Here is a 23,676-nt window from a genome sequence, read left to right as displayed (position 1 = left end):
CTCACTATTACTCGTAGCTATGTATCATGATATAGTAAAACATACTCCAATGAAACCGAACCTAACTTCATTCATCTCGACTTATTGATAATGCGATTACAGTAATACAATATGTTGATAACAAATTATTTCAATTTTTTCACGATTTCAGAATAATATTTATTATTTAATAATATAATATTATGAACTCTTGCCGTTTCACAGTATTTCGTACTATAGGTTTACTGTGTTTGTTGATTTTATGTTTGCACAGGTGTGTGTGTGAATGAACCTGTGATGTAAATGTAAATAATAAAATGCCTCTTTTCCGAGGTAAACTATTCGATAAAATATGTCGATTCGTGGGATGTTCTATGTGAGGGTTTCCATATTTTCCACCAGCGTCTCAAAATTATGGCCGAAGACGAGGATTTTCCTGGTCGACTGTTACACCAGGTATGCTGACATAGACAATTTGCGAGCCTCACTGTCGATACCCACCCCCATTTTTATTTTTTAAGCATAATCTGAATTGTGTAGGTTGCATTATGGGACAATGTAGACTTCTTGACAGACCTCCTCAAAGACGACGAGCATAAAAAGTTCATAAACAGTCGTGATTCATGGGGACGCACTGCTCTTCATGCAGCATGTTCAAACGAAGGTTCTGGTTGTCTGGAAATATTACTCAATGCTGGTGGTAATATTTCATTATTTTATGGTTACTGTTGGTTTCTTATTCAAAATTATTTTTATATTTTTTTGATTTTAGCTCTTGTAGATACACCATGTGGTCCTCGTGGCGAGTCCAGGGTTTGTAATAATTATTATATTGTGTAAAATACTTTTTAAAGTACCATTACATAAAAATGTTATATCATTTATAAATAGATTACTTATAATGTAAATAAAGGCATAACACTTTATTAATTAACATTATATTAAATTAATATTAACTTATTTAAAATGAATATATTTTTTCATTATTACAGACAGCATTACATATAAGTGCACACATTGGATGTCCGAAAAACATCCAAACACTTTTAAATCACAATGCAAATTTAATATTGCAAGACTCTAATGGATTTACAGCACTTGATATAGCTCTTAATGCAGAAAATACTGTTTGCAGCAAATTACTGAAAGATGCTTCAGGTAAAATGAACAATGAATTCATATTTATTATAATAGAATAATATTTTCCACCAATATCTTGGAGATGACCTACTGAAAGATAATGTGTCTTATGACATAATTTTCTCAAAGTTAATAGATAACCTAGTTCATTATTATATTCTTCATATCATAAAGCCCTTTTTATTAGTCAACCTTACTTTATATCTTTCCTTCCTAATGTTAGTCATTAAATTACTTTACTGGTAAATTCAACCGTTACATATACTATCTACAGTTAAAGAATATAACTAGTAATATTAGTAATTTAATTATTGGTTTGAAAAAACCAAAAATAGAACTTTTACTTAATTACAGTATTATACATAAAGTAAGCATAAATTATCATTGATGCAAGATCTCTTTATTTCTCATAATTTTAGTTTGAATAAAATGATTACCATTGGTGAACTTGTTATTTACTGATAACTTATAATTCATTAGAGACGTACTGTAGATAAATATGAATAAGTTCAAGGTATAAATAGCTTATAAGTTATAATATTAGTCTAAATATTTTTAATATTTTATTGTCTATAGAAAATAATAATGTACGTTAAGATAAAAAGTTTCAAGCCCATCCCTACTATTAGTATTCTATAAATTACAACGAAATAACCAAAAACCATTATTTTTTATTTAAATATTCCATGAAACTACTAATTTCCTTCTATGGGTTCTTATGGAGTCCAATTTTTGGAAGTATCTAAAAACTCAAATATAAAAAGCGGGTAAATGGGTAACGCTTTGCTGTACACTAGGTGTCTAGAGTCACTATAATGGATGTGTTAAGAGGACGCTACACCCGCATGTGTGGTCTCCGTCTTGCAAGCAAGAGCGTAATATACCAAGTTTTATGCTCAAACGATCACATTTAGCTCTGTTGGTTTAAAAATTAGAGTGAATTGACCTATTATCAAATTTAAAAGTAAGAATATTATCTAGCTAGACAATCACTTAGGCTTTTTATTAAATTTTAATTTTAAAATTGTAAATTGTTTATATATCTTAAAATACTCATAACTACTAAATAATTTGTACATTTTCAATTTAATAATATTCTTCAACATTTGTACTTTAATCCTCATAAAAAAACGTACATATGTATTTTCAATATTTTTCAACTGCTGTTGTAACAATATATCAGGAGCCTTGTATTAAATTTTAAAGGTTTTGACCAAACAAATAAAATTGTATAAAAAAAAACCTAAACAAATTAAAAATTGAATATGTTCGTAAACAGCTCAAAACGAGTCAAAATATTTAATACTTTGAAAATTGTATCAAGTATAGGAAATAATAAAATAAACACCTGCTGTTAATTTCAAGTATCTACGGTTATTAGTTTTTGAATAATAATAAAATAATAAAATCGTTGTATGAGAATTTGTTAATTTACGGGTGAATATCCAATGTCTAACTTCAAACGCTCGTAAAAATTTCCGGTAAAGTTTTTTTATGTTAAAGACAATATTGTAATACATTTTCAAAGCTTAGATATAAATAGAACATTTTTTATTAATTTATAACTAGAAATAATTTGTCAATTTTCGTGATTTTAATGAATTTTGTCAACATTTTAACTTTTAACTCTTATAAAAAATTATTGGGGGTTTACTCTCAACTTTTTTAGATTCTGAGCGAAGCGATGAATGTATTGATTTTACAATGATGTGTGTTTTTTTTTTTTATTTTTGTGTCTGTCATCACCTTTTAGGACAGTAAAAGTGCTTGGATTTTCTTCAATAGTAACTTTTCTGATAGGAAAGTGAATCTAGTTGGTACTTCGGGGGGGTCAAAAGTAAAAATTTCCCAGTAGTTTTCACAAGCGACGTGAAAAACAAAAGAAAAATTAAGGAAAAACGGGAATTTTTACGCAAAATCTGTTTTCGAGAAAATCGATTTTGGTTTTTGGTGTAACTCTAAAACAAATGACCGTAGACATGAAATTTTGACTGAATGTTTATATTAGCATTTTCTATACACCATAAAATTTTGAAAATATTTTGACTCTTTTTGAGCTGTTTACGGCCATTGTCAGTTTTCAATTTTTTTAGTTTTTTTTTCTATAAATATCAATAAAATTTTATCTGTTGAGTAAAAAAGCTTGAAAATTTAATAGAAGGCTCCTAGGTTATTGTTTCAAAGGCAGATGAAAAAAATTAAAAATCCTTAGTCACAGTTTTTAATTATAAGCATTTAAAGTTCAAATTTTGACAAAATACGGAAAAATCACGAAAAATAGCAAATTATTTTGATGAGAATTCATAAAAAATTTTCTTTTTAAATCTAAGATTTGAAAATGTAATATAAGATTACTCATAAGTTTGTCTACCTTTATCAAAAAAAAAATGTCTAGAAGAAACTTAAATTAAATTTTTATGAGCGTCTGAAATTTATATTTTTACAACATTTGATATTTACTCGATTTCTCATGTAACAATTTTCTTATTTTATTGTAATTAAAAAACGAATGACTGTAGATACTTGAAAATTTCACTGAATGTTTATATTAGCATTTTCTATACACCATAACATTTTGAAAATATTTTGACTCTTTTTGAGCTGTTTACGGACATTGTCAGTTTTCAATTTTTTTAGTTTTATTTTTCTATAAATATCAATGAAATTTTATTTGTTGGGTAAAAAAGCGGGAAAATTTAATATAAATAAATATTTTTTAAAACTAAGCAAAATAATTGATTATTGTTTACAAGTAGACAAATTTCACACATTTACACAGTATTAAATAATAATTGTATTACATATTTTTAATTTATTAAAATTAAACCACCACAGTAGTGGTAACCTAAGGGGAATCTTGTATGAAAATTTCAAATGTTAGATATAGGTACATAAAAATTTTATATGAATTTCAAACCTGAAATAATTTGCTAATTTTCGTGATTTTGATGAATTTTGTAAACATTTTAACTTCAGAAGCTTAAAAAAATTATTGCGGATTTACATTCAATTTTTCATTCAACAAATTAAACAAAATCTAATAATACAGTTATTATATGGATTCAAGTTTTGATTGTATCTTTTATTTATATTTTGAAACTAACAAACTATTTCGTTTTATAAAAAGTTAACAATTTACGTACCTATTAGTTATTACTACCTATATAATAATTTTATGATACCATTACCAGTCAGGGGGGAATCGCCCCTCAACCAAACTGCAGTATTTCTAAACGATCGTTACTGTTAAAAACAAAATTATAAAAAAAAATCATCGACATTTTCTAAAAATTATGACTTGCCCCCCTCCCCCTAACCATGTCTCTGGAGCCGCCCCTGTTACCAGTTAGAACATACCACGTGAAGTGAGGACTGTTATTATATACCTATTTTGTGTTAATCCTAATCGATTGAAAATAATGCTATTACCACAAAAGTATTATTACGTATTTGGTATTTACGTAGATCTTGTATATTGTATAAAATATAAAAGTATCATGTATATTTAGTTAATTTTATGTAACTCGCATGGAGTTTAGTTGCCTTAAAAGTAACGATATCTAACTGCCCTGCAGGTTACTTACACTTGATTATTATTGTTGTGTAATTCAATCAATGTCAATAGCTAAAAGTTAAAACTAAAACCGTATCGAAATTATTTCTCAAGCAGGTAATCGCATTACAATGGTTGTTGGTTGCCTGTGAAAGAAATATTAAATATAGTTTTCTCATTCGATCAAATCAAATTTTAAAAGTCACCTGCCTCCATATTATTTTACTCCTTGTACATAACAAAAAATTGCAATATTTGTTCATGTCAAGTTCAAATATACTTCAAATTTATAACGCATTTAAAATTTTTAAAATTATGAATACCTATTCAGTTTTACGTAATGTACCCCGTGGGCCGTAGAGCACTTGAGTACTTACATGCCTACTCTGTGGCGGATTTTTAACATTTTTCTGAGGGGGATGGAGGCTCCTAAAAATAATATATATTTCAAAGGTACCTAACCTATTATTTTTATTTCTATAAACGTATAAATGTTGAAAAATTAAAAATAAATATTTAACAATACATGTATATTATTTCCGTATATTTGAAATATAACCTTATATTAATATATTATACTGGTGTATATAATATAACATAAATATTTATTGCGTCGGTACTGGAGTACTGGACCCCCCCCCCCCCCAAACCCGCCACTAAGTAAGTAACTTACCTACTTTTTGACTTAATTGTGTCAATAACGATTTGAAAAATGTCATTATATATACACAATCGTCGCAAACTATTTCGTAGTGAGTGAATGGGTGATTATTTTCTCGTTGAAATGTGTAATAAATAATACTTGTATATAAGTAATTTCGTTTTTACTACAATAGTACGCATAATAATCATTGGAATTTATTTTCGTTTTGATTCGTTGTACTGCAAGGTCCCCTCTGTCCACGCTGTATCAGTCACGGCGCGTTTGTACACCGCCGTGGAAATTTCTATTATTATAATATTATTTCCCTTTGACACAGTTATAAACATTATTACAATAATATTTATACCTATATTATTATATCGTTCGTCGTCAAACTAGAATATTACGTATTTGCAATGATACAAAAATGTTTAGTTGGTTGATCCCGAGTGGTCCATTTCTAAATAAGTGTTTGAGAATAGAAACTGGTATAGACGCTTGTGCTTATTTTATTAACGAAACCCGTCAATATGGTAAGCTTTTATTTATAGAACTATTATTTATAAAGACATAATAATATGTGGATTTTGAATGTATATAAAACAATGTTTGAACATTTACTTTATTACCACTTCAACTTCCTAAAATCTTATTTATTCTTGCAGTTTCAAAATTAATCTCTTATTCTGTAACAAATTCACGTTTTTACATTACCATATGTGTACATTTTCTTATTTGCATTTCATATTTTTTAAAGATTCTTGGGAAGAGTCACAAAGTACGATTCATATGGCTTTGCGAGATGCTATCTGCAGAGGTGATGTTAGTACGACCAAAACAATTTTGTCAGAACTCGGATCTAAAGAAGAATTTATTGTTAACATGGCACCTAATGGTACCACTACATTGTTATACTGGTATTGATTTAAAATACTTGCAATTTTTATTATTATTATTATTATTGTTAATATTATAATTCTTAGTGCTTGTGAAGTGGGTAAAAAAGACTTAGTGAAAATGTTACTAGACCATAAAGCTGATGGTAGAATACATCCAATCACTCGGTATTCTCCTCTTTACGTTGTTGCTTTCAAAGGCAAAAAAGATGTTATTGAAATCCTTCTCAAGGTACAATTTATAAACTTAGATATTTAGTTTTAAGCTAATCAATTCAATGGTATTTCAGAAATTCCCTGATCTCATTCGACAAACTACTGTTGAAAAATGGTTGCCAATCCATGCGGCATGTATAAATGGAAATATTCAAGTCTTAGAGCTTCTACTAAAATATCCTTATCCTTCTAACGTGTTGATAAAATTAAGGTATTTCTAATACTAATAATTATAACGTTTTGAATGACATATATGATTCTAAAAAAATTAAATTATAGAAAAGATAATTGGGAATTTGACGTTCCATTTGACATAAACACTAAAGATGTCAATGGTCAAACAGTGTTGTACTTGGCTTGTCTCTTGGGAAACTCAAAAATTGTTGACATACTGTTAAAATACCAAGTGAAAGCTATAAAGGTATAAATTAAATATATTATGACATGTATAAAAAAAATATTAATGAAGTATATTTTATGATATATTTGATTATCTGTGTTTCAGATTTGTTGCGCTGATGGAATTTCTGCAAAAGATGATAATATTAATGACATGTCAAAACGTAGTCGTATTTCTGAAGGTATACAGTCAATAGTTTCTCGTCTGAGAGGGAGTATGACAAAAGAAATTGATTTGAATGAAAAAAACTTAAGACCTGTAGAAATAAATGTATATTGTAATGAAGAAGCTCCAGAAACAGCTCTTCATGCTGCTGTACGAAACGGATATAAAGATGTGGTTATTGCATTACTTGAAAATGGTGCCGATCCTAATCTTCTAACTTTACAACCAGCTACTGATTACAAAGTAAGTTTTTCTTTAGTGAAATAGTTTTATTATTCAATGATTTCATTTAAACAGCAAAAAGATGATGATGTCCGAGAAGCTGGTACTTCTCCATTGACTCTAGCATGTAGTAAAGGAGATACAGCTATTGTTGAATTACTGTTAAAACATGGTGCAAGAGATGATGATTGTAAAGCTCTTGCTGCTGCAATGTTAACTAAAAACCAACATTTAATTACAACATTGCTTGGAACTAAAGCTTTTGCCGATCCCGAACACAAGATTAATAAAAAGGCAATGACAGATAATATTGCTTCACAATTTGGTGGTCTATCAAGTTTAACATACAGTAACATATTTCCTAGTACTCCAGTTATGATAAATTGGCATAGTCAAAGATGTAAACTTGAATCCATAAAATCACAGTGGCTGGTAAGAATATTGTTTTATATTTCATGATGGGAAAATGTAAGAAAACAAATTAATTATTTTTTATTTTTTAGATTGACGGCGCTCTTCATATCAATCCAAGACTGAAAATGAATCCCCGGAGTAGAGAAATTGTTTTGTTTGCCATAACTAGATTAGATATATCAAATAATTCGCTTACCCAGGTACCGGCAATCATTTTTCAATTACAAAGTCTGAGGTATTTGAATTTAGCTCAAAACAAAATTGAAAAATTACCCGATCCAAAAGACTCTCATCAAGTAACCTCCCCTACAAGCAAGAAAATGTCCAAACTATACAAATCTATATATACGGCCAATGTTCTAGAAGAACTTTACTTGCAAGTAGGTTATGAAAAAAAAAATATATTTATCTATTTATGAATTGATTAAAAATTGTAAACCAACAGGATAATCGTCTTGATAAAATTCCTGAAGAACTATTCAGATTACCTTCATTAACTACACTTGACTTATCTAACAACAAACTTCATTCTATACCTTTTCAAATGTGGCGAGCGCCAAAGCTAAAAGATCTGAATATGGCATTTAATTTGGTAAAAGAACTTCCATATGCTCAATCAGAAGATGAAGCCAGAAGTTTACGAGAAAAATCTGTTGGACGAATCCCCATATTAGACAAAGCTTATGAAGTTAAAGAAATTGATGTCAATGATATTGATGAGTATGCTAGATAAACATTTTTAAATTCAATTTATTTTACTTAAAATCATTATTTTAGAAGTATCTCATTGGTTCATCATAATGTTTGGAATCGCACTATTGAAATAATGGAACAAATCGTAAGAGTTGATGATACATCTGAAGTTAAATCTAACAGCTCACAATTATCATCGTTGAACTTATCACATAATAGATTTAGCTCGATACCTCCTGTACTATCATGTTTAGCGGTAAACCTTACACGGCTAAACATATCGTATAATTGGTAATATTTGTTCCAACTTTAAATTTACAATTATATTTTCAATGTTTAATTTTATGACTTCAGTATTTTCTTTTTAGTTTAAGGACAATGAGTTACATAACATCATATCCCAGCTCACTCAAGCAATTAGACTTAAGCCACAATAAAATATGTGTTTGGCCTAGTTTACCTCAAATTAATCTAGAAGAGGCTACACCTGATCAAGAAAATCTATTGTGTTATCGACTGGAAACAGGACAAGTCCCCAAATCAACTGTACCTTCAAAAATTCGAACTAGTATGTTTAAAAATAATTTAATGTTGATACATTAATAAATGTATTACTATTTATTTCTAAAATATTAAAAGGTAGAAGAATGTCATTACGAGCAAACATTTTAAATCGTGTATGTTCACACAGACGTCATTTAAGGCTTGAAAATTTAAGAACATTAATGTTAGCCGATAACTGTATGAATAGAATACAATTGTCAACTGATGATGATGGATTTTCTGCTGTTTCAAACGATTCAGCTGATGAGTTGGATGACTGGGTATTTATAATAGTTTTTTCCCCTGACATATTAAGTATCTATTACTATATGTACCTTGCTATAGGAAACAGGAGGAACAGTTTTGGGACATTCAAAATCAAAATTAATTTTTCCTAACTTGAGCATGTTGGATTTAAGTAATAATCAATTAAAAGAAATTCCTGCTAATATAAATGAACTCATTAACTTGTCTGTTTTAAACATAAGTGGAAACAAAGGTAAGAATTATAATTTTAAAATCAAATTTTTATATTTCACATTGATTTTACTTTTCCAGATGTAACAGAACTACCTCCACAAATGGGTTTGTTGTCACGGTTGTGGAATTTAAACACCAGAGGCTGTAGCCTGCAGGAACCACTCAAATCCATGATTGACTCAAATAAGTATAAAACAATGGATGTTATTGGTTATTTAAAGTCTGTTCTTGAAGATGCCAAACCTTATGCTCGCATGAAGTTAATGATTGTTGGTGTACAAGGAATTGGTAAAACATCTTTATTGGACCAACTCAGGCAAGAAGGCACTGGCAATTATAAAAAAAAACCTGTTGATGTAAGACATAAATATATTTTATATTAATATTAGACTAATAGCGTTTTGGTATTTAGCATTGGGCAAAACGTATGGGAAATAAAAATATAAATCAAAAGACCAATAAAGGGACAAATATTTCAACAGTTGGTGTTGATATTGGTGATTGGGTATATGAAAAGAAAATCAGAGGCAATTCTCAATATGGCCCAGTTATGTTTAGAACTTGGGATTTTGGTGGACAAAATGAATACTATGCCACACATCAATACTTCTTATCAAAAAGAAGCTTGTACATCGTGGTTTGGAAAATTACAGATGGTCATCGAGGAATTGCAGAAATCTTACAATGGCTTGTCAACATACAAGTACTTTAAATAAATCACCATTTAAAAATTGAAACTTATGTAATTTTTTTTTACAGGCTCGTGCACCAAATTCACCGGTTATAATAATTGGTACACACTATGATGTCATAAGTACTATGTCTCCTGAATATCATTCAGAACAATTACAGCAACTAATTAGAGATCGATTTATTAATATAGTGGATGCAGAAAAATATGGTTTACCTAGAGTATTGGATACAATTGAAATCAGTTGTAAAACAAAGCATAACATTAAACTTTTGTGTAATATTATTTACGATACAGTGTTCAGTCTTAGACCTCCTGGTAAATAAATTTTTTGCCTGTGTATATTAGATGTGTAGCATACTTTACTATCAGTTTATTCATTTTTTTCTTTGTTTTAGGAAGCAAAGAACTTTTATTGGAACAAAGAGTTCCAGCAACATATTTAGCATTAGAAGACATTGTGAGCCATATTGGATCTGAAAGACGACAAGCTGGCATGGATCCCGTTTTAAACTTGGATCAATTTAGAACTGCAGTTAATGCGGAAATGTTATCTAGGTACCAAAAATCATTTCGAGATATGGCTGAACTTAACCAAGCAATATTGTTCTTACATGAAAATGGTTTGTTGAATAGTATTCGTTTTCAGTAATGAAGTTATAGTAAATAAAATATATATAAATATTTATTTACTATTCAATTTTTAAATTTTTATTAGGTGTACTGTTACATTATGATGATGCAACATTAAAAGATCTATATTTTTTAGATCCACAGTGGTTATGTGACATGTTAGCACATGTGGTAACAATTAGAGAAATTAATCCTTTTGCTCGATCAGGTGTAATGAAATTAGATGATCTACAAATTGTGTTGAAGTCATCTACATGTACAAGAGAATATATTGTTAATTTGCTCAATAAATTTGAAGTAGCACTCACTTGGGACAGTAGATCTCTATTAATACCATCCCTTTTACCATCCGAAGAAGATATGTATGGTCAAAAAGCACAGCCAGTATCTATTAAAGTCCCTATGAAATCAAAAATTCATAAATTACGAACCAAAGTTTCAAGTCAACCAATGTTAGATTTAATTGATATTGGAGAACATATAACAAGTCGTTCTGATCCAGAAGTATCGGTTCGCCGTTTATTACTCATGTCCTACTTTCCATCAGGCTTTTGGTCTCGGCTAATAACTCGCATTCTTGGAGATGATACAATTATTCATGTGATCAGACAATTTTTTATGCCAACAGTGGTAAATGGTGATGATTTTATGTGTTCAGATTTTCAAAATCACTTTGATTGGATATTATGGCAAACTGGGATCGAATTAAAATTTGCTAATAAAATTACATTGTTTCGTATGAAAGAAGTATTACACCGAAACTCTCCTATAAATTATAGGCATTTAAGATTTCAACTTTACCAAGAAAACTCTTGGTATGATGTACCAATAAAAACTTCTTCTATCCTCGAAACTTATTTACCCTTAGATACAGTAATTATAAAGAAACCAATAAAAAATAAAGATGAAGAAGACATAGGTTTCAGAGCTATTGCATTAGACCCATCTCCTGTACAAGCAGCAAAATTATTGGCCTTAGTGGTGGACCATATAGATGTACTACTTGAAGACTGGTATCCAACATTAGGTACCCGATTTGTCCATACATCTGAAGGAAAATGTTTAGTAACTAGACTTGTTCCATGCCCAAGATGTTTAGCTGGAAGTGTTGAAGCTGATAGTATTTCAATTGATTTAAAAGATAATGATGGTACGAATAAAATAGACCATATTTCTAAAGAATTTTTAAAGAGAGATTTGGACAGTAAAAACATTGTGCGCAAATCACAAGAAAGTTACAACGGTTCTGACGGGGGTGACAGTGGTTTTGGACATGATATTAGTCCACAATCAAGTAGAAAAGTATCTGTTGAAGGTCATCCCTTAGCATCAGATGATCAAGTTGAAGGTGGTATACATTATGGATGGATAGTGGAAGATTGTATTCTAGCTGCATCATCAGTGGATAAACTCTGTGTTGTATGTCCCAAGCATGGAGATTTAGCTTTGGCACAGGTTGCTCCTGATACTGTATGTTTCTATTTACATTAACAAAATTAAAAATAAATGTATAAATTTTTTTTAAATTGCTTAGGTATTTTTGGATTTGGGCGAAGAATTAGTCATTAATGATCAAGATATTATACGAGGTAAATTATTAGGTCGAGGAGCATTTGGTTTTGTTTTTAAAGGTGTGTGCAAAGGAAAAAAACCTGGTAATAGTATACAAATTGCTATAAAAATGCTCCAGCCTGTACCGCCAGGACCTAATGCTAGTCAGTCTGCTGTTATAGCATATAAAGTGAGTAGATGTTAGAACATTTAAAAAAATAAAATCATTACAATGTTTTGACTTCTCCATTTAGGGAGCTCAAGCTAAATGGGACCGCGACCCTCTTCAATATACATGTAAATCTTATTGTAGTGCTAGACAAGAACTAAATATAATGCTGAATCTGAAACATCCAAATATTGTTCCATTAATTGGTGTTTGTACAAAACCACTAGCACTTATTCTTGATCTTGCTCCAATGGGAGCATTAGATCAAATTTTAAGGAACTATCGAAGATCTGGTTCAAAATTTGACCCTCATATTCTGCAACAAATTGTTTTTCAAATTGCAAAAGCATTAGAATATTTACATCAGCAACGAATTATATATAGAGATTTAAAAAGTGAAAATGTTCTTGTTTGGTCTATCCCAGTGCCACTTCAAGATCCTTATGCAGTTAACACTCATGTTAAAATGGCAGATTACGGTTGGTATATTTTAATTTTATTAATATCTACATTTATCATATATATAAATTATGATTATTTAAATGATTATTCTAATGTTAAACTAATTTCAACAACTGTTTAACAGGAATTAGTCGTTTATCTCTACCATCTGGTACCAAAGGTTTTGGTGGTACAGAAGGATTTATGGCTCCTGAAATAATAAAATACAATGGTGAAGAAGAATATACTGAAAAAGTAGATTGTTTTTCATTTGGTATGTTTGTTTATGAACTGATTACAATGCATCAACCATTTGAAAATCACGAATCTGTAAAAGAAAGTATATTAGAAGGACATCGACCAGCATTGACTTATAGAGTAAGAAAAATTACGTGTACAAATATTATTTTCTTACTTTTTATATAAAAATATTTTTTTACTGTTTTTCAGGAAACAGCTTATCCAAGTTATTTGCTTGATTTAATGGCGGTATGCTGGTCTCAAAGTCCAAAAGAACGTCCTTCAGCCAGCCAAATTGTTTCTATAGTGTCAGCTCCCGAATTTACTCATTTATACGATGTAGTTTCACTGAGTCATTCAGCTGATGTAATTTCTTGTACTCGAATACCATTACCACTTAGTATGTATAGTATATTTTATTTTTCTCTTAGCTAAATTATTATATAAGGAACTTTTATTAAAACTAATATTTAATCGAATATAAAAAAAAAATGTGTTAAATATTTATTAATAAAAATAAAAACTGATTGTTTAACCCTTTGGGGTGGAGTGGTACACCGTCATCCCGCGAAATGTTGGTTCACTAATCCGCTCATCTAAACTTTAAATACTTTTAAGTTATAACTAATAAACTACTTGTCCTAAATTCTATTTTTATGTTTCAAAATACTTAGACAAATATTCTGCTTTGGAATATGAAATTAAAACTGTTATCATTCAAAAAAGTAAAAAACTTAAAAAACTATAAGGATAAAAAATATTTGAAAATATAATTTTCTAATAAAAACGTTGTTTTGTAAACAACTTGAAACTATGTAAAATAATATTTTCAAAAACATTTACACTTCTTGTAATAATGAGTGTTTAATGATAAAAGAATCACCTTTTAGTTATATAACAATCTAATAATTTTTAAGTAAATGTTTAATATTCTGGTTTTGTAGGTGAAGATAACGAGAATAGCGGTGATGAAATATGGTTACCTTGTTCTAATGGAAAACTTGATAGATTGGCATTTAGCATCACAAATTGGTTTCATTATAGAAGTACAAATGTTTCACATAAAATTACATCTATTTGTACAGTAGACGATCACAGTGTTTGGTTAGGTGATGCAGAAGGACAAATTCATGCTTACTCGTATGTATATTTATAATAACTAAAACTTGTTATAACTGATAATATATTTTATTTTTAGGAGTAATGATAGCAAGTACATGTTTAGCTACAAACTTACAACAGATGATCAAGAAGTCGGGGTGAAGCGCATAGTAACATTGAAAGATAGGCATAGGGTTGCAGTTGGTTTGGAAAATGGAAGAATATTTCTTGTAAGAAGTGATATGTCACCCCTGGCTCCAACCATGGGAGAAGGAAGTTTTGTGATGAGTGAACTCGGTAGTTCTACCATTCTGTTTGATTTTATAGCAGTCGATAGTAATAAGTATGTCAATAAAATACAATAGTTTGATATTATTTCATTATTCATGTATTATTGAATTAGGACTTGTGAACTATGGTGTGGAGAAGATCAAGGCCGAATATCTGTATACACTATAAAACAAAATGTGGCAATAAATTACGAAGTTCTTAAACATTTTGATTACACTGGCTTGGAGACACAAGTAATGTCTTTAAGTGCTTCACGTGGTCATAATTTAGTATGGTCCTATGTACATCCAGGTTAGTAGTAATATTGAAATTGTATTAATAACACACAGTATCAGGATATAAAAGTATTATTAAAAATACCGGCAGTCGCACCTTGTTATTATCTATATGCCAAATGACTGTGGGCTGTCATAAACATATTTATTTATCAATGGAATATTTTGCCGTTGGATTCTATAATATTTTTTAATGATGGTATACAAGAAAAAATTTCATATCAAATGACATATTAGTTGTCATACAGATTAAAAATGTATGAAATACTGCTGATGAATAAAAAAAAAATGTATATTTAAAATGCATGACATCAAAAATAAAACGTAGCCCTGTAGGAAAAACAACCATGTGACTGGTGGTGGTCACATGACAATTAACATGTTCATATTGTATATGATAATATATTTGTTTATTTCACTATTACATTTTAATTGTACAGGTTGTATTGTTTATCAATGGGATGTAGTCACCAGAAAGATAATGAATAAGTTGGATTGTTCAAAACTAATACCGTGTTCAGAAAGTTTAAAATCTATTAGTATAGAAGAACGGTTAAGTCCAGGAAAATGTCAGGTAATATATATACATATTACTATATTAGTTTAAAATAGGACTAACCATAAATTGTAATATAACTTTTGATATTTCAGATCACCTGTATTTGTGCTGTAGGCGATGAACTGTATTTAGGCACTGCTTGGGGCTGCATTGTAGTTGTTGAACAAGACACTGCTAGACCTATAACTGTATTTAGACCATATGAGCAAGAGGTAACGTGTATGACGGCTGCTTGTGAAGGTAATGCAATTATAAGTATTGGCCATGGATACAGAAGTTTATTGAAAAGATACTTATCTCACTGTAACGATATGGCCGACGTAACAGGTACAACATTTGGAATACTTTGGTCAACACGCAACTGGAATGCTTATTAATTTATTATTTAACCCAATAGATATTTGGGGTTTTAACAACATTATTTTCAACTTGAAACATCTTATTTCTCTTTAAAACATTGAAAAAAAAATATATTTATCAGTAGGTACCCACCAAAAGTACTAGTGTATTTAGAACTTTTTGAATTTTTTAATGACATGCACAAACAAGTTTGATTGAAGTACTCTATTTCCTTAATAACATATTTTAACACACTCATTATCAATGAAAATCATTACTTTATTACAATATTGGTAAAGCTATATGTGATTTTATAAAAGGACACTGCTACAGTGCTATATATTGATTTGTTGTTTCTTTCTGTCATTCCCAGATTAGCATATTGTTGCATTGTATTGTTATTGAATTTAAAGAGTAACTAGGTTTAAGTTATAGTTAAAGTATTTTTATCTTCAATCATGTGTAAATGTGTTAACTTTAAGTTCATTAATAAATGTAGGATTAAACAAAGAGTGAGTTTTTAAGTAAATAAACTAATCATAGTTAAAAGTTTTTGACAGAAAATATTTGTTCTCAATTAAATTATAAAATATATAAACAATTTTTGTTCACCTATAATCAAGTGTGATAAATAAGCTAACAACAAACTAATGTAGACACTCTTTGTGCATGCTGTAAAAATACAAAAATGGAAATTATTTACTAAATATTAATATTTTTGTATTGGCTACTAAAGTGCATCAGTATAATATGTGACAACCAGTAAAATTAAATTATTCAACACAAACTCAAAATAATTATCATATAGTAAATAATTTTTCTAAGTGAAAGGGAAATGGTGACGCTTATTATATATGTATTAAATATATTGTTTTTTTTTTTTTTTATCACCAATGCATCAGTCCAATCACATGTATTATGATAATTTAGCATATGTTTTAATTGTTATTTGTAAAATATCCACTCGACACAGTATGTTTAAAAAATACTCTTTACATAAATTACAGGTTTCTCACCTGTATATGATATGTTTTATTTTAAAATTGTTCCACTACTCATTTAACATTTACATTTGTTCCAAATTTAATTAATACAAATATATACATAATATTATGTTCATTAATTTTTAATGAATAATATAAAAGTGCACTTTAAGGGTATTTGAAATTAAAAGCAATTAAAAAAAAACCCAATTACTAAATATATGTCTGTGATTCTAAATAATTCAACATCATAATTATTACTATAAACGAATAGATATGTGATACTTTTTTTTTGCATTTATTTTTATTTTTATTTACGCGCATAGATCTCGTTCTGTCTTACTATGTTTAAAATATCATTTTGTTTGTTTGTCTAACTCCTATTAGTACGTAGGTACACTAGTTAAGTTTTTTTTTTATTAAACCTACTTTTTTATGTTTATTGTTTTAATTTTGACTAATATCCATCATGTATGTTACATATAAAATATGTTTAGCTTTTTGCACAATCTGTAACAAACAACAATTAAAGACTGGATTGTTATTATTTCAGTATTAATATTCTTCACAAATTTTACATTTATTTTACATAATTGCTTCGTCCTTACAATAAGGTAGTATTAATTTTTGTTGAGTACTGCTGCCGCTTTTTGTTTTATCGAGCAAAGTAATCATACTAAGTTACCTGATAATTATTTTTGTTATTAATTGTATTGAAATTATTATTGTTTACTTATAATAAAATAATTATTGCAAAAATAAATTGTTTTAATTTATTATTTATTATTTTCTCTGTTTCCATTTTCCAGCAATGTTGAATGACTACTGTGGTGGTTTAATTTTAATAAATTAAAAATATGTAATACAATTATTATTTAATACTGTGTAAATGTGTGAAATATGTCTACTTGTAAACAATAATCAATTATTTCACTTAGTTTTTTAAATATTTATTTATATTAAATTTTCCCGCTTTTTTACCCAACAAATAAAATTTTATTGATATTTATAGAAAAAAAAAACTAAAAATATTGAAAAATGACAATGTCCGTAATCAGCTCAAAAAGAGTCAAATTATTTTCAAAATTTTATCGTGTATAGAAAATGCTAATATAAACATTCAATGAAATGTTCAAGTATCTACAGTCATACGTTTTTTAATTAAAACAAAATAAGAAAATCGTTACATGAGAAATCGAGTGAATATCAAATGTTGTAAAAATATGAATTTCAAACGCTCATAAAAATTTAATTTGACTTTCTTGTAGACATTTTTTTTTTTGATAAAGGTAGATAAACTTATGAATAATCTTGTATTACATTTTCAAATCTTAGATTTAAAAATAAAAATTTTTATGAATTCTCAACTCAAAATAATTTCCGTATTTTTTTCCGTATTTTCCGTTTTTTCCGTATTTTGTCAAGATTTGAACTTTAAATGCTTATAAATAAAAACTGTGACTAAGGATTTTTAATATTTTTCAAATGTTATTGTAACAACATAGTAGGATCCTAGTATTAAATTGTCAATCTTTTTTACCCAACAAAAAAAGTTTTATCGATATTTGTAGAAAAAAAAACTAAAAAAAATGGAAACTGAAAATGTCCGTAAACAGCTCAAAATAAGTCAAAATATTTGGAAAATGTTATGGTGTATAGAAAATGCTTATATAAACATTCAGTCAAAATGTCATGTACCTACGATCATTTGTTTTAGAGTTGCACCAAAAACCAAAATCGATTTTCTCAAAAAAGGATTTTGCGTAAAAATGTCCGTTTTTCCTTAATTTTTCTTTTGTTTTTCACGTCGCTTTTGAACACTTCTGGGAAAGTTACTGTTGAAGAAAATCCAAGCACTTTTACTGTCCTAAAAGGTGATGACAGACACAAAAAAAAAATTTAAAAAAAACACATCATTGTAAAACCAATACATTCATCGCTTCGCTCAGAATCTAAAATATTCACAAAATATTATCATTGCTTTGAAGTCAATTAATTGTCAACTTCACGAATGTCTGTCAATTATGTTATCAATTATAAGGCATGTGTATTGTGTAACGCCGACCGGGCTCTCGTGGACATTGCACACACAACATTGTTTAATAATACATTTTATATTGTATGTTTCTTGTGTTTTATTTTAGTGTATATCAAATATCGCAAATATTATAGCTTGTATAATTATTATTATTATTATTATTATTATTGTTTATTACAATGTATGGTCAGTATTATGCGTTTTATCATGTGAACTTAGAAGCAATTATGTAAGATAATTCAATTAAACCTATCCAACAATTTCGTTGGACATTGTTGTAAAGTTTTTACAATTTTTTGGACAGTAGTTAAAAAGTTATAAGCAATTTTCCAAAACCACTGCCATGTTTACATCAACGGCCAAAAACGAAAAACATGTTTATATCTGGCGGCAAAATCTGCTGGGAAATTTGACCATTGAGAAGACTAGAGGTGTTTTATGTGGTGACGCATAAATGGAGTGAAATAAGTATGAGGAAATTGGGTAAGAGAGGGACGCATAAAATTGGACGTAGATTTGGCTAGACTATCGGCTACCTCATTACCATATAACCCTATGTGGCTAGGAATAGAGGGTAATTTCTTAGGGGGAAATATGGGAGTTAAAGGGGTTGGATTTGAGAGCAAGTAGGAAAGGCATGAAGTTGGAGGCTATTAGGTAATTGTTCGGAGCAAGGTTTGAGATAAGTGTTAGCGCTTCTGTGATAGCATAACACTCCGCGCTGAAAGAAGAACAAAATTATGAAAATCGTATTGGCAAATGTATGAAATAACAAAAAACGAATATTATTCTTTTTTTGAATTTTCGCCAATGATGCCAATCGAGGTCAGCTAAAGTTCTTGGTGAATATGAATTTTCGTAATATTCCTGACAAGTTTCTGAAATGGTATTCAGACGTTCTGGTTATATTTTATTTGCAAATTATGAAATCGTATACAATTTCAGTAATTTGTAAGGAATATTACGAAAAGTCATATTCACCAAGAACTTTGGCCGACCTCGGTTGGCAACTTTGGCAAAAATGCAAAAAAAGAATAATATTCGTTTTTTAATATTTTTTACATTCTCCTAATACGATAGGTATCATTATTTACAAGTAAATAACATATAATTTTTAAAAATAAATAATAAACAGTTAATATTATATTAAATATAGTAGGGAGTACACTTTACATTATAATATAGTGATAGTCAAAACGTTAAAGACAATTAGTAATAACTATACTAAACATAGATACAGCATACTATAAACTTATTAAACAATTAATCAGCGATCTCATATAATATCATCAATTTACAAAAAAAAAAAGAAAATTAATAACATATTATCACAAATAAATGAATAATATATGTGTGTTGGCCATTGTTTTTTAATGTTTTAATTACTTTCTTTTCCATGTTATTAGCAATTACTTCATTTCATTGTCCCAAAAGTCTTCATTTCTCTTGTTATTTATAAATTTTAACATTGGCATTGGCGCAACTGGGGGGGGGGCTTAGCCCCCCAAAATGTATTTAGCCCCCCCCCAAAAAAAAAAAATTGTATTATTATTTAAAATTTAATAATAATCCTAAAAAATCTGTTCTTACAAACTTACTCATTTATCACGCTGCATTAATCTCATCTATTGAAAACGGATGTCAAATTGACACAGTTTATACTGATTTTAGTAAAGCTTTTGATAGAGTTAACCATAATTTGCTTATATTCAAACTTCAAAGAATTGGTCTGAATGGCAATTTCCTTAAAGAGTTAAATTCTTACCTAACTAATAGAAGCCAGACTGTTAAATTATCACATTCATTTTTAGAAGTTATTCATGTTTGCTCGGGTGTTCCACAGGGTTCGCACTTGGGACCTTTCTTATTCATTCTTTTCATTAATGATCTACCATCTGTTTTTAATTCGTCAGTTAAGTTCTTAATGTTTGCAGATGACACTAAATTTTATTAAGTTATTAGTAATCAGAATAATGAAATTAATCTTCAAGAGAATTCAGATAGGTTTCCCACATGGTGTTACGAAAATTTATTACCAGTAAATATTAATAAATGTAATCATTGCACAAACCTATGATGGAGCAAATTTAATGTCAAGTGACCCAGGGGCGGATCCAGAAATTTATCAAGGGGGGGGGGGGGGTAATTAAAATGTATCTAACAGATACTATTCGTCTAATCATAGGGGAGACCTGGGTAAGTTGACGAATCTAAGGTTCGGTGTATTTTTAAAATATACTACCTTTATATATATTTGTAAATTGTACACACATAGATAGAGGTACTTTTGAAGAATGTTCTAAAATTAAAAGTTAGACTTAATTTTTTTTTTTAACGGGTTAAAAAAATTAAATAAAAAATAATTTGGAATTCGTCATCTTACCCATGTGCTGGGGTAAGTTGACATTTTGCCGGGTTAAGTTGACAAAGCATAATTTATATTAAGTTTTAATGAGTAAATATACTTTTTATAAAATTCAGTGCATATATTTAAAAATTAAAAAATTCGAAGAGTCTTAAAAACTTAAAGACAAATAACAATAAAATAACATTTTTCTTTCAGTCTGAAAATCAAATAAAATAACATAAAATTAAATTGTAACCTTGTTCAGTCTTAATATCAAATACCTATTTAAAACAATAAAATAAAATTGTAACGTTTTCAGTCTTAATATAAAATATATTAAAATATATAAAACAATAAAATAAAATTGTAACCTTCTAAGAGCCTTAATATCAAATATCTAAAACAATAAAATTCCTTCAGTCTAAAAATAAACATTCAGTCTTCATACCTATAAAATATGAAAGTAATATGAAAATCAACTTATAAAATATGTTTTCTGCAAAACTCGCAGGTGAATGTTTTCCAACATTCAACTCCTGCACAAAGTTCGTGAATAAACACGAATTAACAAAAATATTTAATATAAAATATAATTAAATGGGATAAGTTGACGATAGTCATCTTACCCACGTCAACTTGCCCCGATCGATAATATTTTAATCATGATAATATTTTTGTCATTTTAACATACGTAATAAACATTAATTATACATAAAAATAAAGCTTAAACTATACTTTATTGATTAAAAACAATATATAATGGATTTCACTTTCCTTTTTTCGGAAAAACGTTATTTCAAAACACAAAAAATTAAAGTGTGTACGGTGATAACAGAAAATCGTAAATAAAAACACATGGTCTTTATCGTGATTATTTCTTATCGGTAAAATAGTTGTTCCTAACATTATTCCTTACATTTGTTGTAAAACATCAGCTGTTAATATAATCTACTATCAGTTATTATAAATTCGTCATCTTACCCAGCTCGTCAACTTACCCGGGTCTCCCCTACTTAATAACATACTTTTTAATATCATTATTTTGAATTTATTCTTACAAACTTGTACCAATAACAACATTTATATAGTGAAAAAAACTACACTAATTTTATAGATCATGTACAGCAAAAATAAAAAAAATTCCAACTAACAAAAATACACATTTAAAATAAAAATAGAATAAGGTTACATACATTTACATTGTACACAATAGTATATAATATGTCAATAAAATAATAATAAAAATATAATATTGAATTCAAATTTAAAGAATTAAGTCTAGCTTTCTATTTTTACTTTTGGCAAACTGGTCAATGACTTCATCAGGCGTAATTTCAACATCATTATGTACATTCAGCAGAGCTAATCCAACTATCTCTCTTCACTCATTCTATTTCTCAACCAGACTTTTAACCTTTTCATGGTAGAGAAACTTCTCTCTGCCAATGACACTTACACAGGTAATACGACCAAAATTTTAATTAAAAAATTGCAATTTGGATAGATGTCTTCATCATACAACTTCAAAAGTTCTATATTATCCAATACATCGTACATTGTATTATTTCTGTTGCATTTGGCTTTCCGTAGTTCAACTTCAGACTTGAATATATTTTCGTTGTTGTAAGTACTTATGTTCGTATTTAGTAATTCTGAATATCTTCCCCATAAATGTGAAGTTACTTTTTGTAGTTCTTCTGTATCTAATTGAGATCTATTGCTATCGGAACAGTATTTTTATCAAATCTTTGGTAATTTTTCTATAATAATCTTCAACTGTATCAGATGGGACGTTGGACCTACAAGTTTGTTTCACTGATATAGTCTTGGCATACAAGGAACGATATTAATTTTTTCTGAAATTTCTAGATTGGTTTTCCAAATCCTATTAAATGTAATGTTTGCTTGGCAGTAGATGTCAAGCAACGAATAAAGCAATGCGATTTTGAAGATATTAAGCAAATGTTTTCTTATGATATCAGTGATAATAGTTTTTGTCTCCAATAAAACACCAACATCATTACATTCATTATTCGCAGGACTATCAGAATGAAGTTGTAATAAGATAACTAATTATTGACTAACATTATCGGACTTTATTTATGCCTAAAACCTGCTCCGAGATATCCTCTTTCATTTAAAAAAAACTGCATGATAATTGAATAAGAAGTTTCGAAGCCAAACCGTAACAAAGATTTCCTATTTTGCTTGATTTCAGTTTGTGCAAATAGTTTTTAGGTGTTAAAAATATTAGTTTAAATTAAAGGCTTTTTATTTTATTAAAATCTAAGAGAAAAAGACCACAGCCAAATAAACTAAGTAATTATATTACTGAAGTAAATACTGGTGTAAGTGAAGAGCATACAAATTATATTATGACATGCTATCTTGTCAAATATTTTATTATTTTGGACATTGTAATAATAAATCTTAAAACGAGATTTTCAAAAGAAAGTATGAAATTAGCTAATAGTGTGGATGGCTTTTTAATGTTTGACTATTCAAAAAGCCTTAAATTTATAAACCATTATAAAGTAAGTTAATTAATTGTTTTTAAATGAAATGTTAATGAAAAAAGAATGGTAATACTAATTTATTTATTTTTTTTTTTATTGATCTTTAGCCCGGCAGCTGAGGCCATTAGCTATTTTTAGTTTTTACTGTAGGTTATTAA

The 23,676-nt window shown here is 28.5% G+C and overlaps 1 protein-coding gene across 1 annotated transcript; it reads left to right on the top strand.

Annotated features, from left to right (window-relative positions):
- The first annotated feature begins 129 nt into the window (after nt 1-129).
- Nucleotides 130-17,380, top strand: LOC132948107 (leucine-rich repeat serine/threonine-protein kinase 1). The gene is made up of 30 exons (XM_061018423.1): nt 130-435; nt 520-679; nt 752-792; nt 972-1,137; nt 6,073-6,232; nt 6,299-6,443; nt 6,502-6,638; nt 6,707-6,848; nt 6,933-7,235; nt 7,290-7,646; nt 7,718-8,008; nt 8,074-8,348; nt 8,406-8,612; nt 8,690-8,889; nt 8,961-9,145; nt 9,210-9,363; nt 9,423-9,700; nt 9,757-10,047; nt 10,104-10,353; nt 10,434-10,658; nt 10,754-12,138; nt 12,203-12,409; nt 12,474-12,867; nt 12,975-13,207; nt 13,280-13,469; nt 14,014-14,209; nt 14,268-14,513; nt 14,574-14,752; nt 15,177-15,310; nt 15,388-17,380. Exons 1-30 carry the CDS (start codon nt 394-396, stop codon nt 15,670-15,672), a joined length of 7,458 nt encoding a protein of 2,485 aa, XP_060874406.1. The 5' UTR covers nt 130-393; the 3' UTR covers nt 15,673-17,380.
- Nucleotides 17,381-23,676: the final 6,296 nt, after the last annotated feature.

The sequence above is a fragment of the Metopolophium dirhodum genome, chromosome 7 (assembly GCF_019925205.1).
Source record: "Metopolophium dirhodum isolate CAU chromosome 7, ASM1992520v1, whole genome shotgun sequence".
Taxonomy (NCBI): Eukaryota; Metazoa; Arthropoda; class Insecta; order Hemiptera; family Aphididae; genus Metopolophium; species Metopolophium dirhodum.
This window is presented reverse-complemented; position numbering and strand designations above follow the sequence as displayed.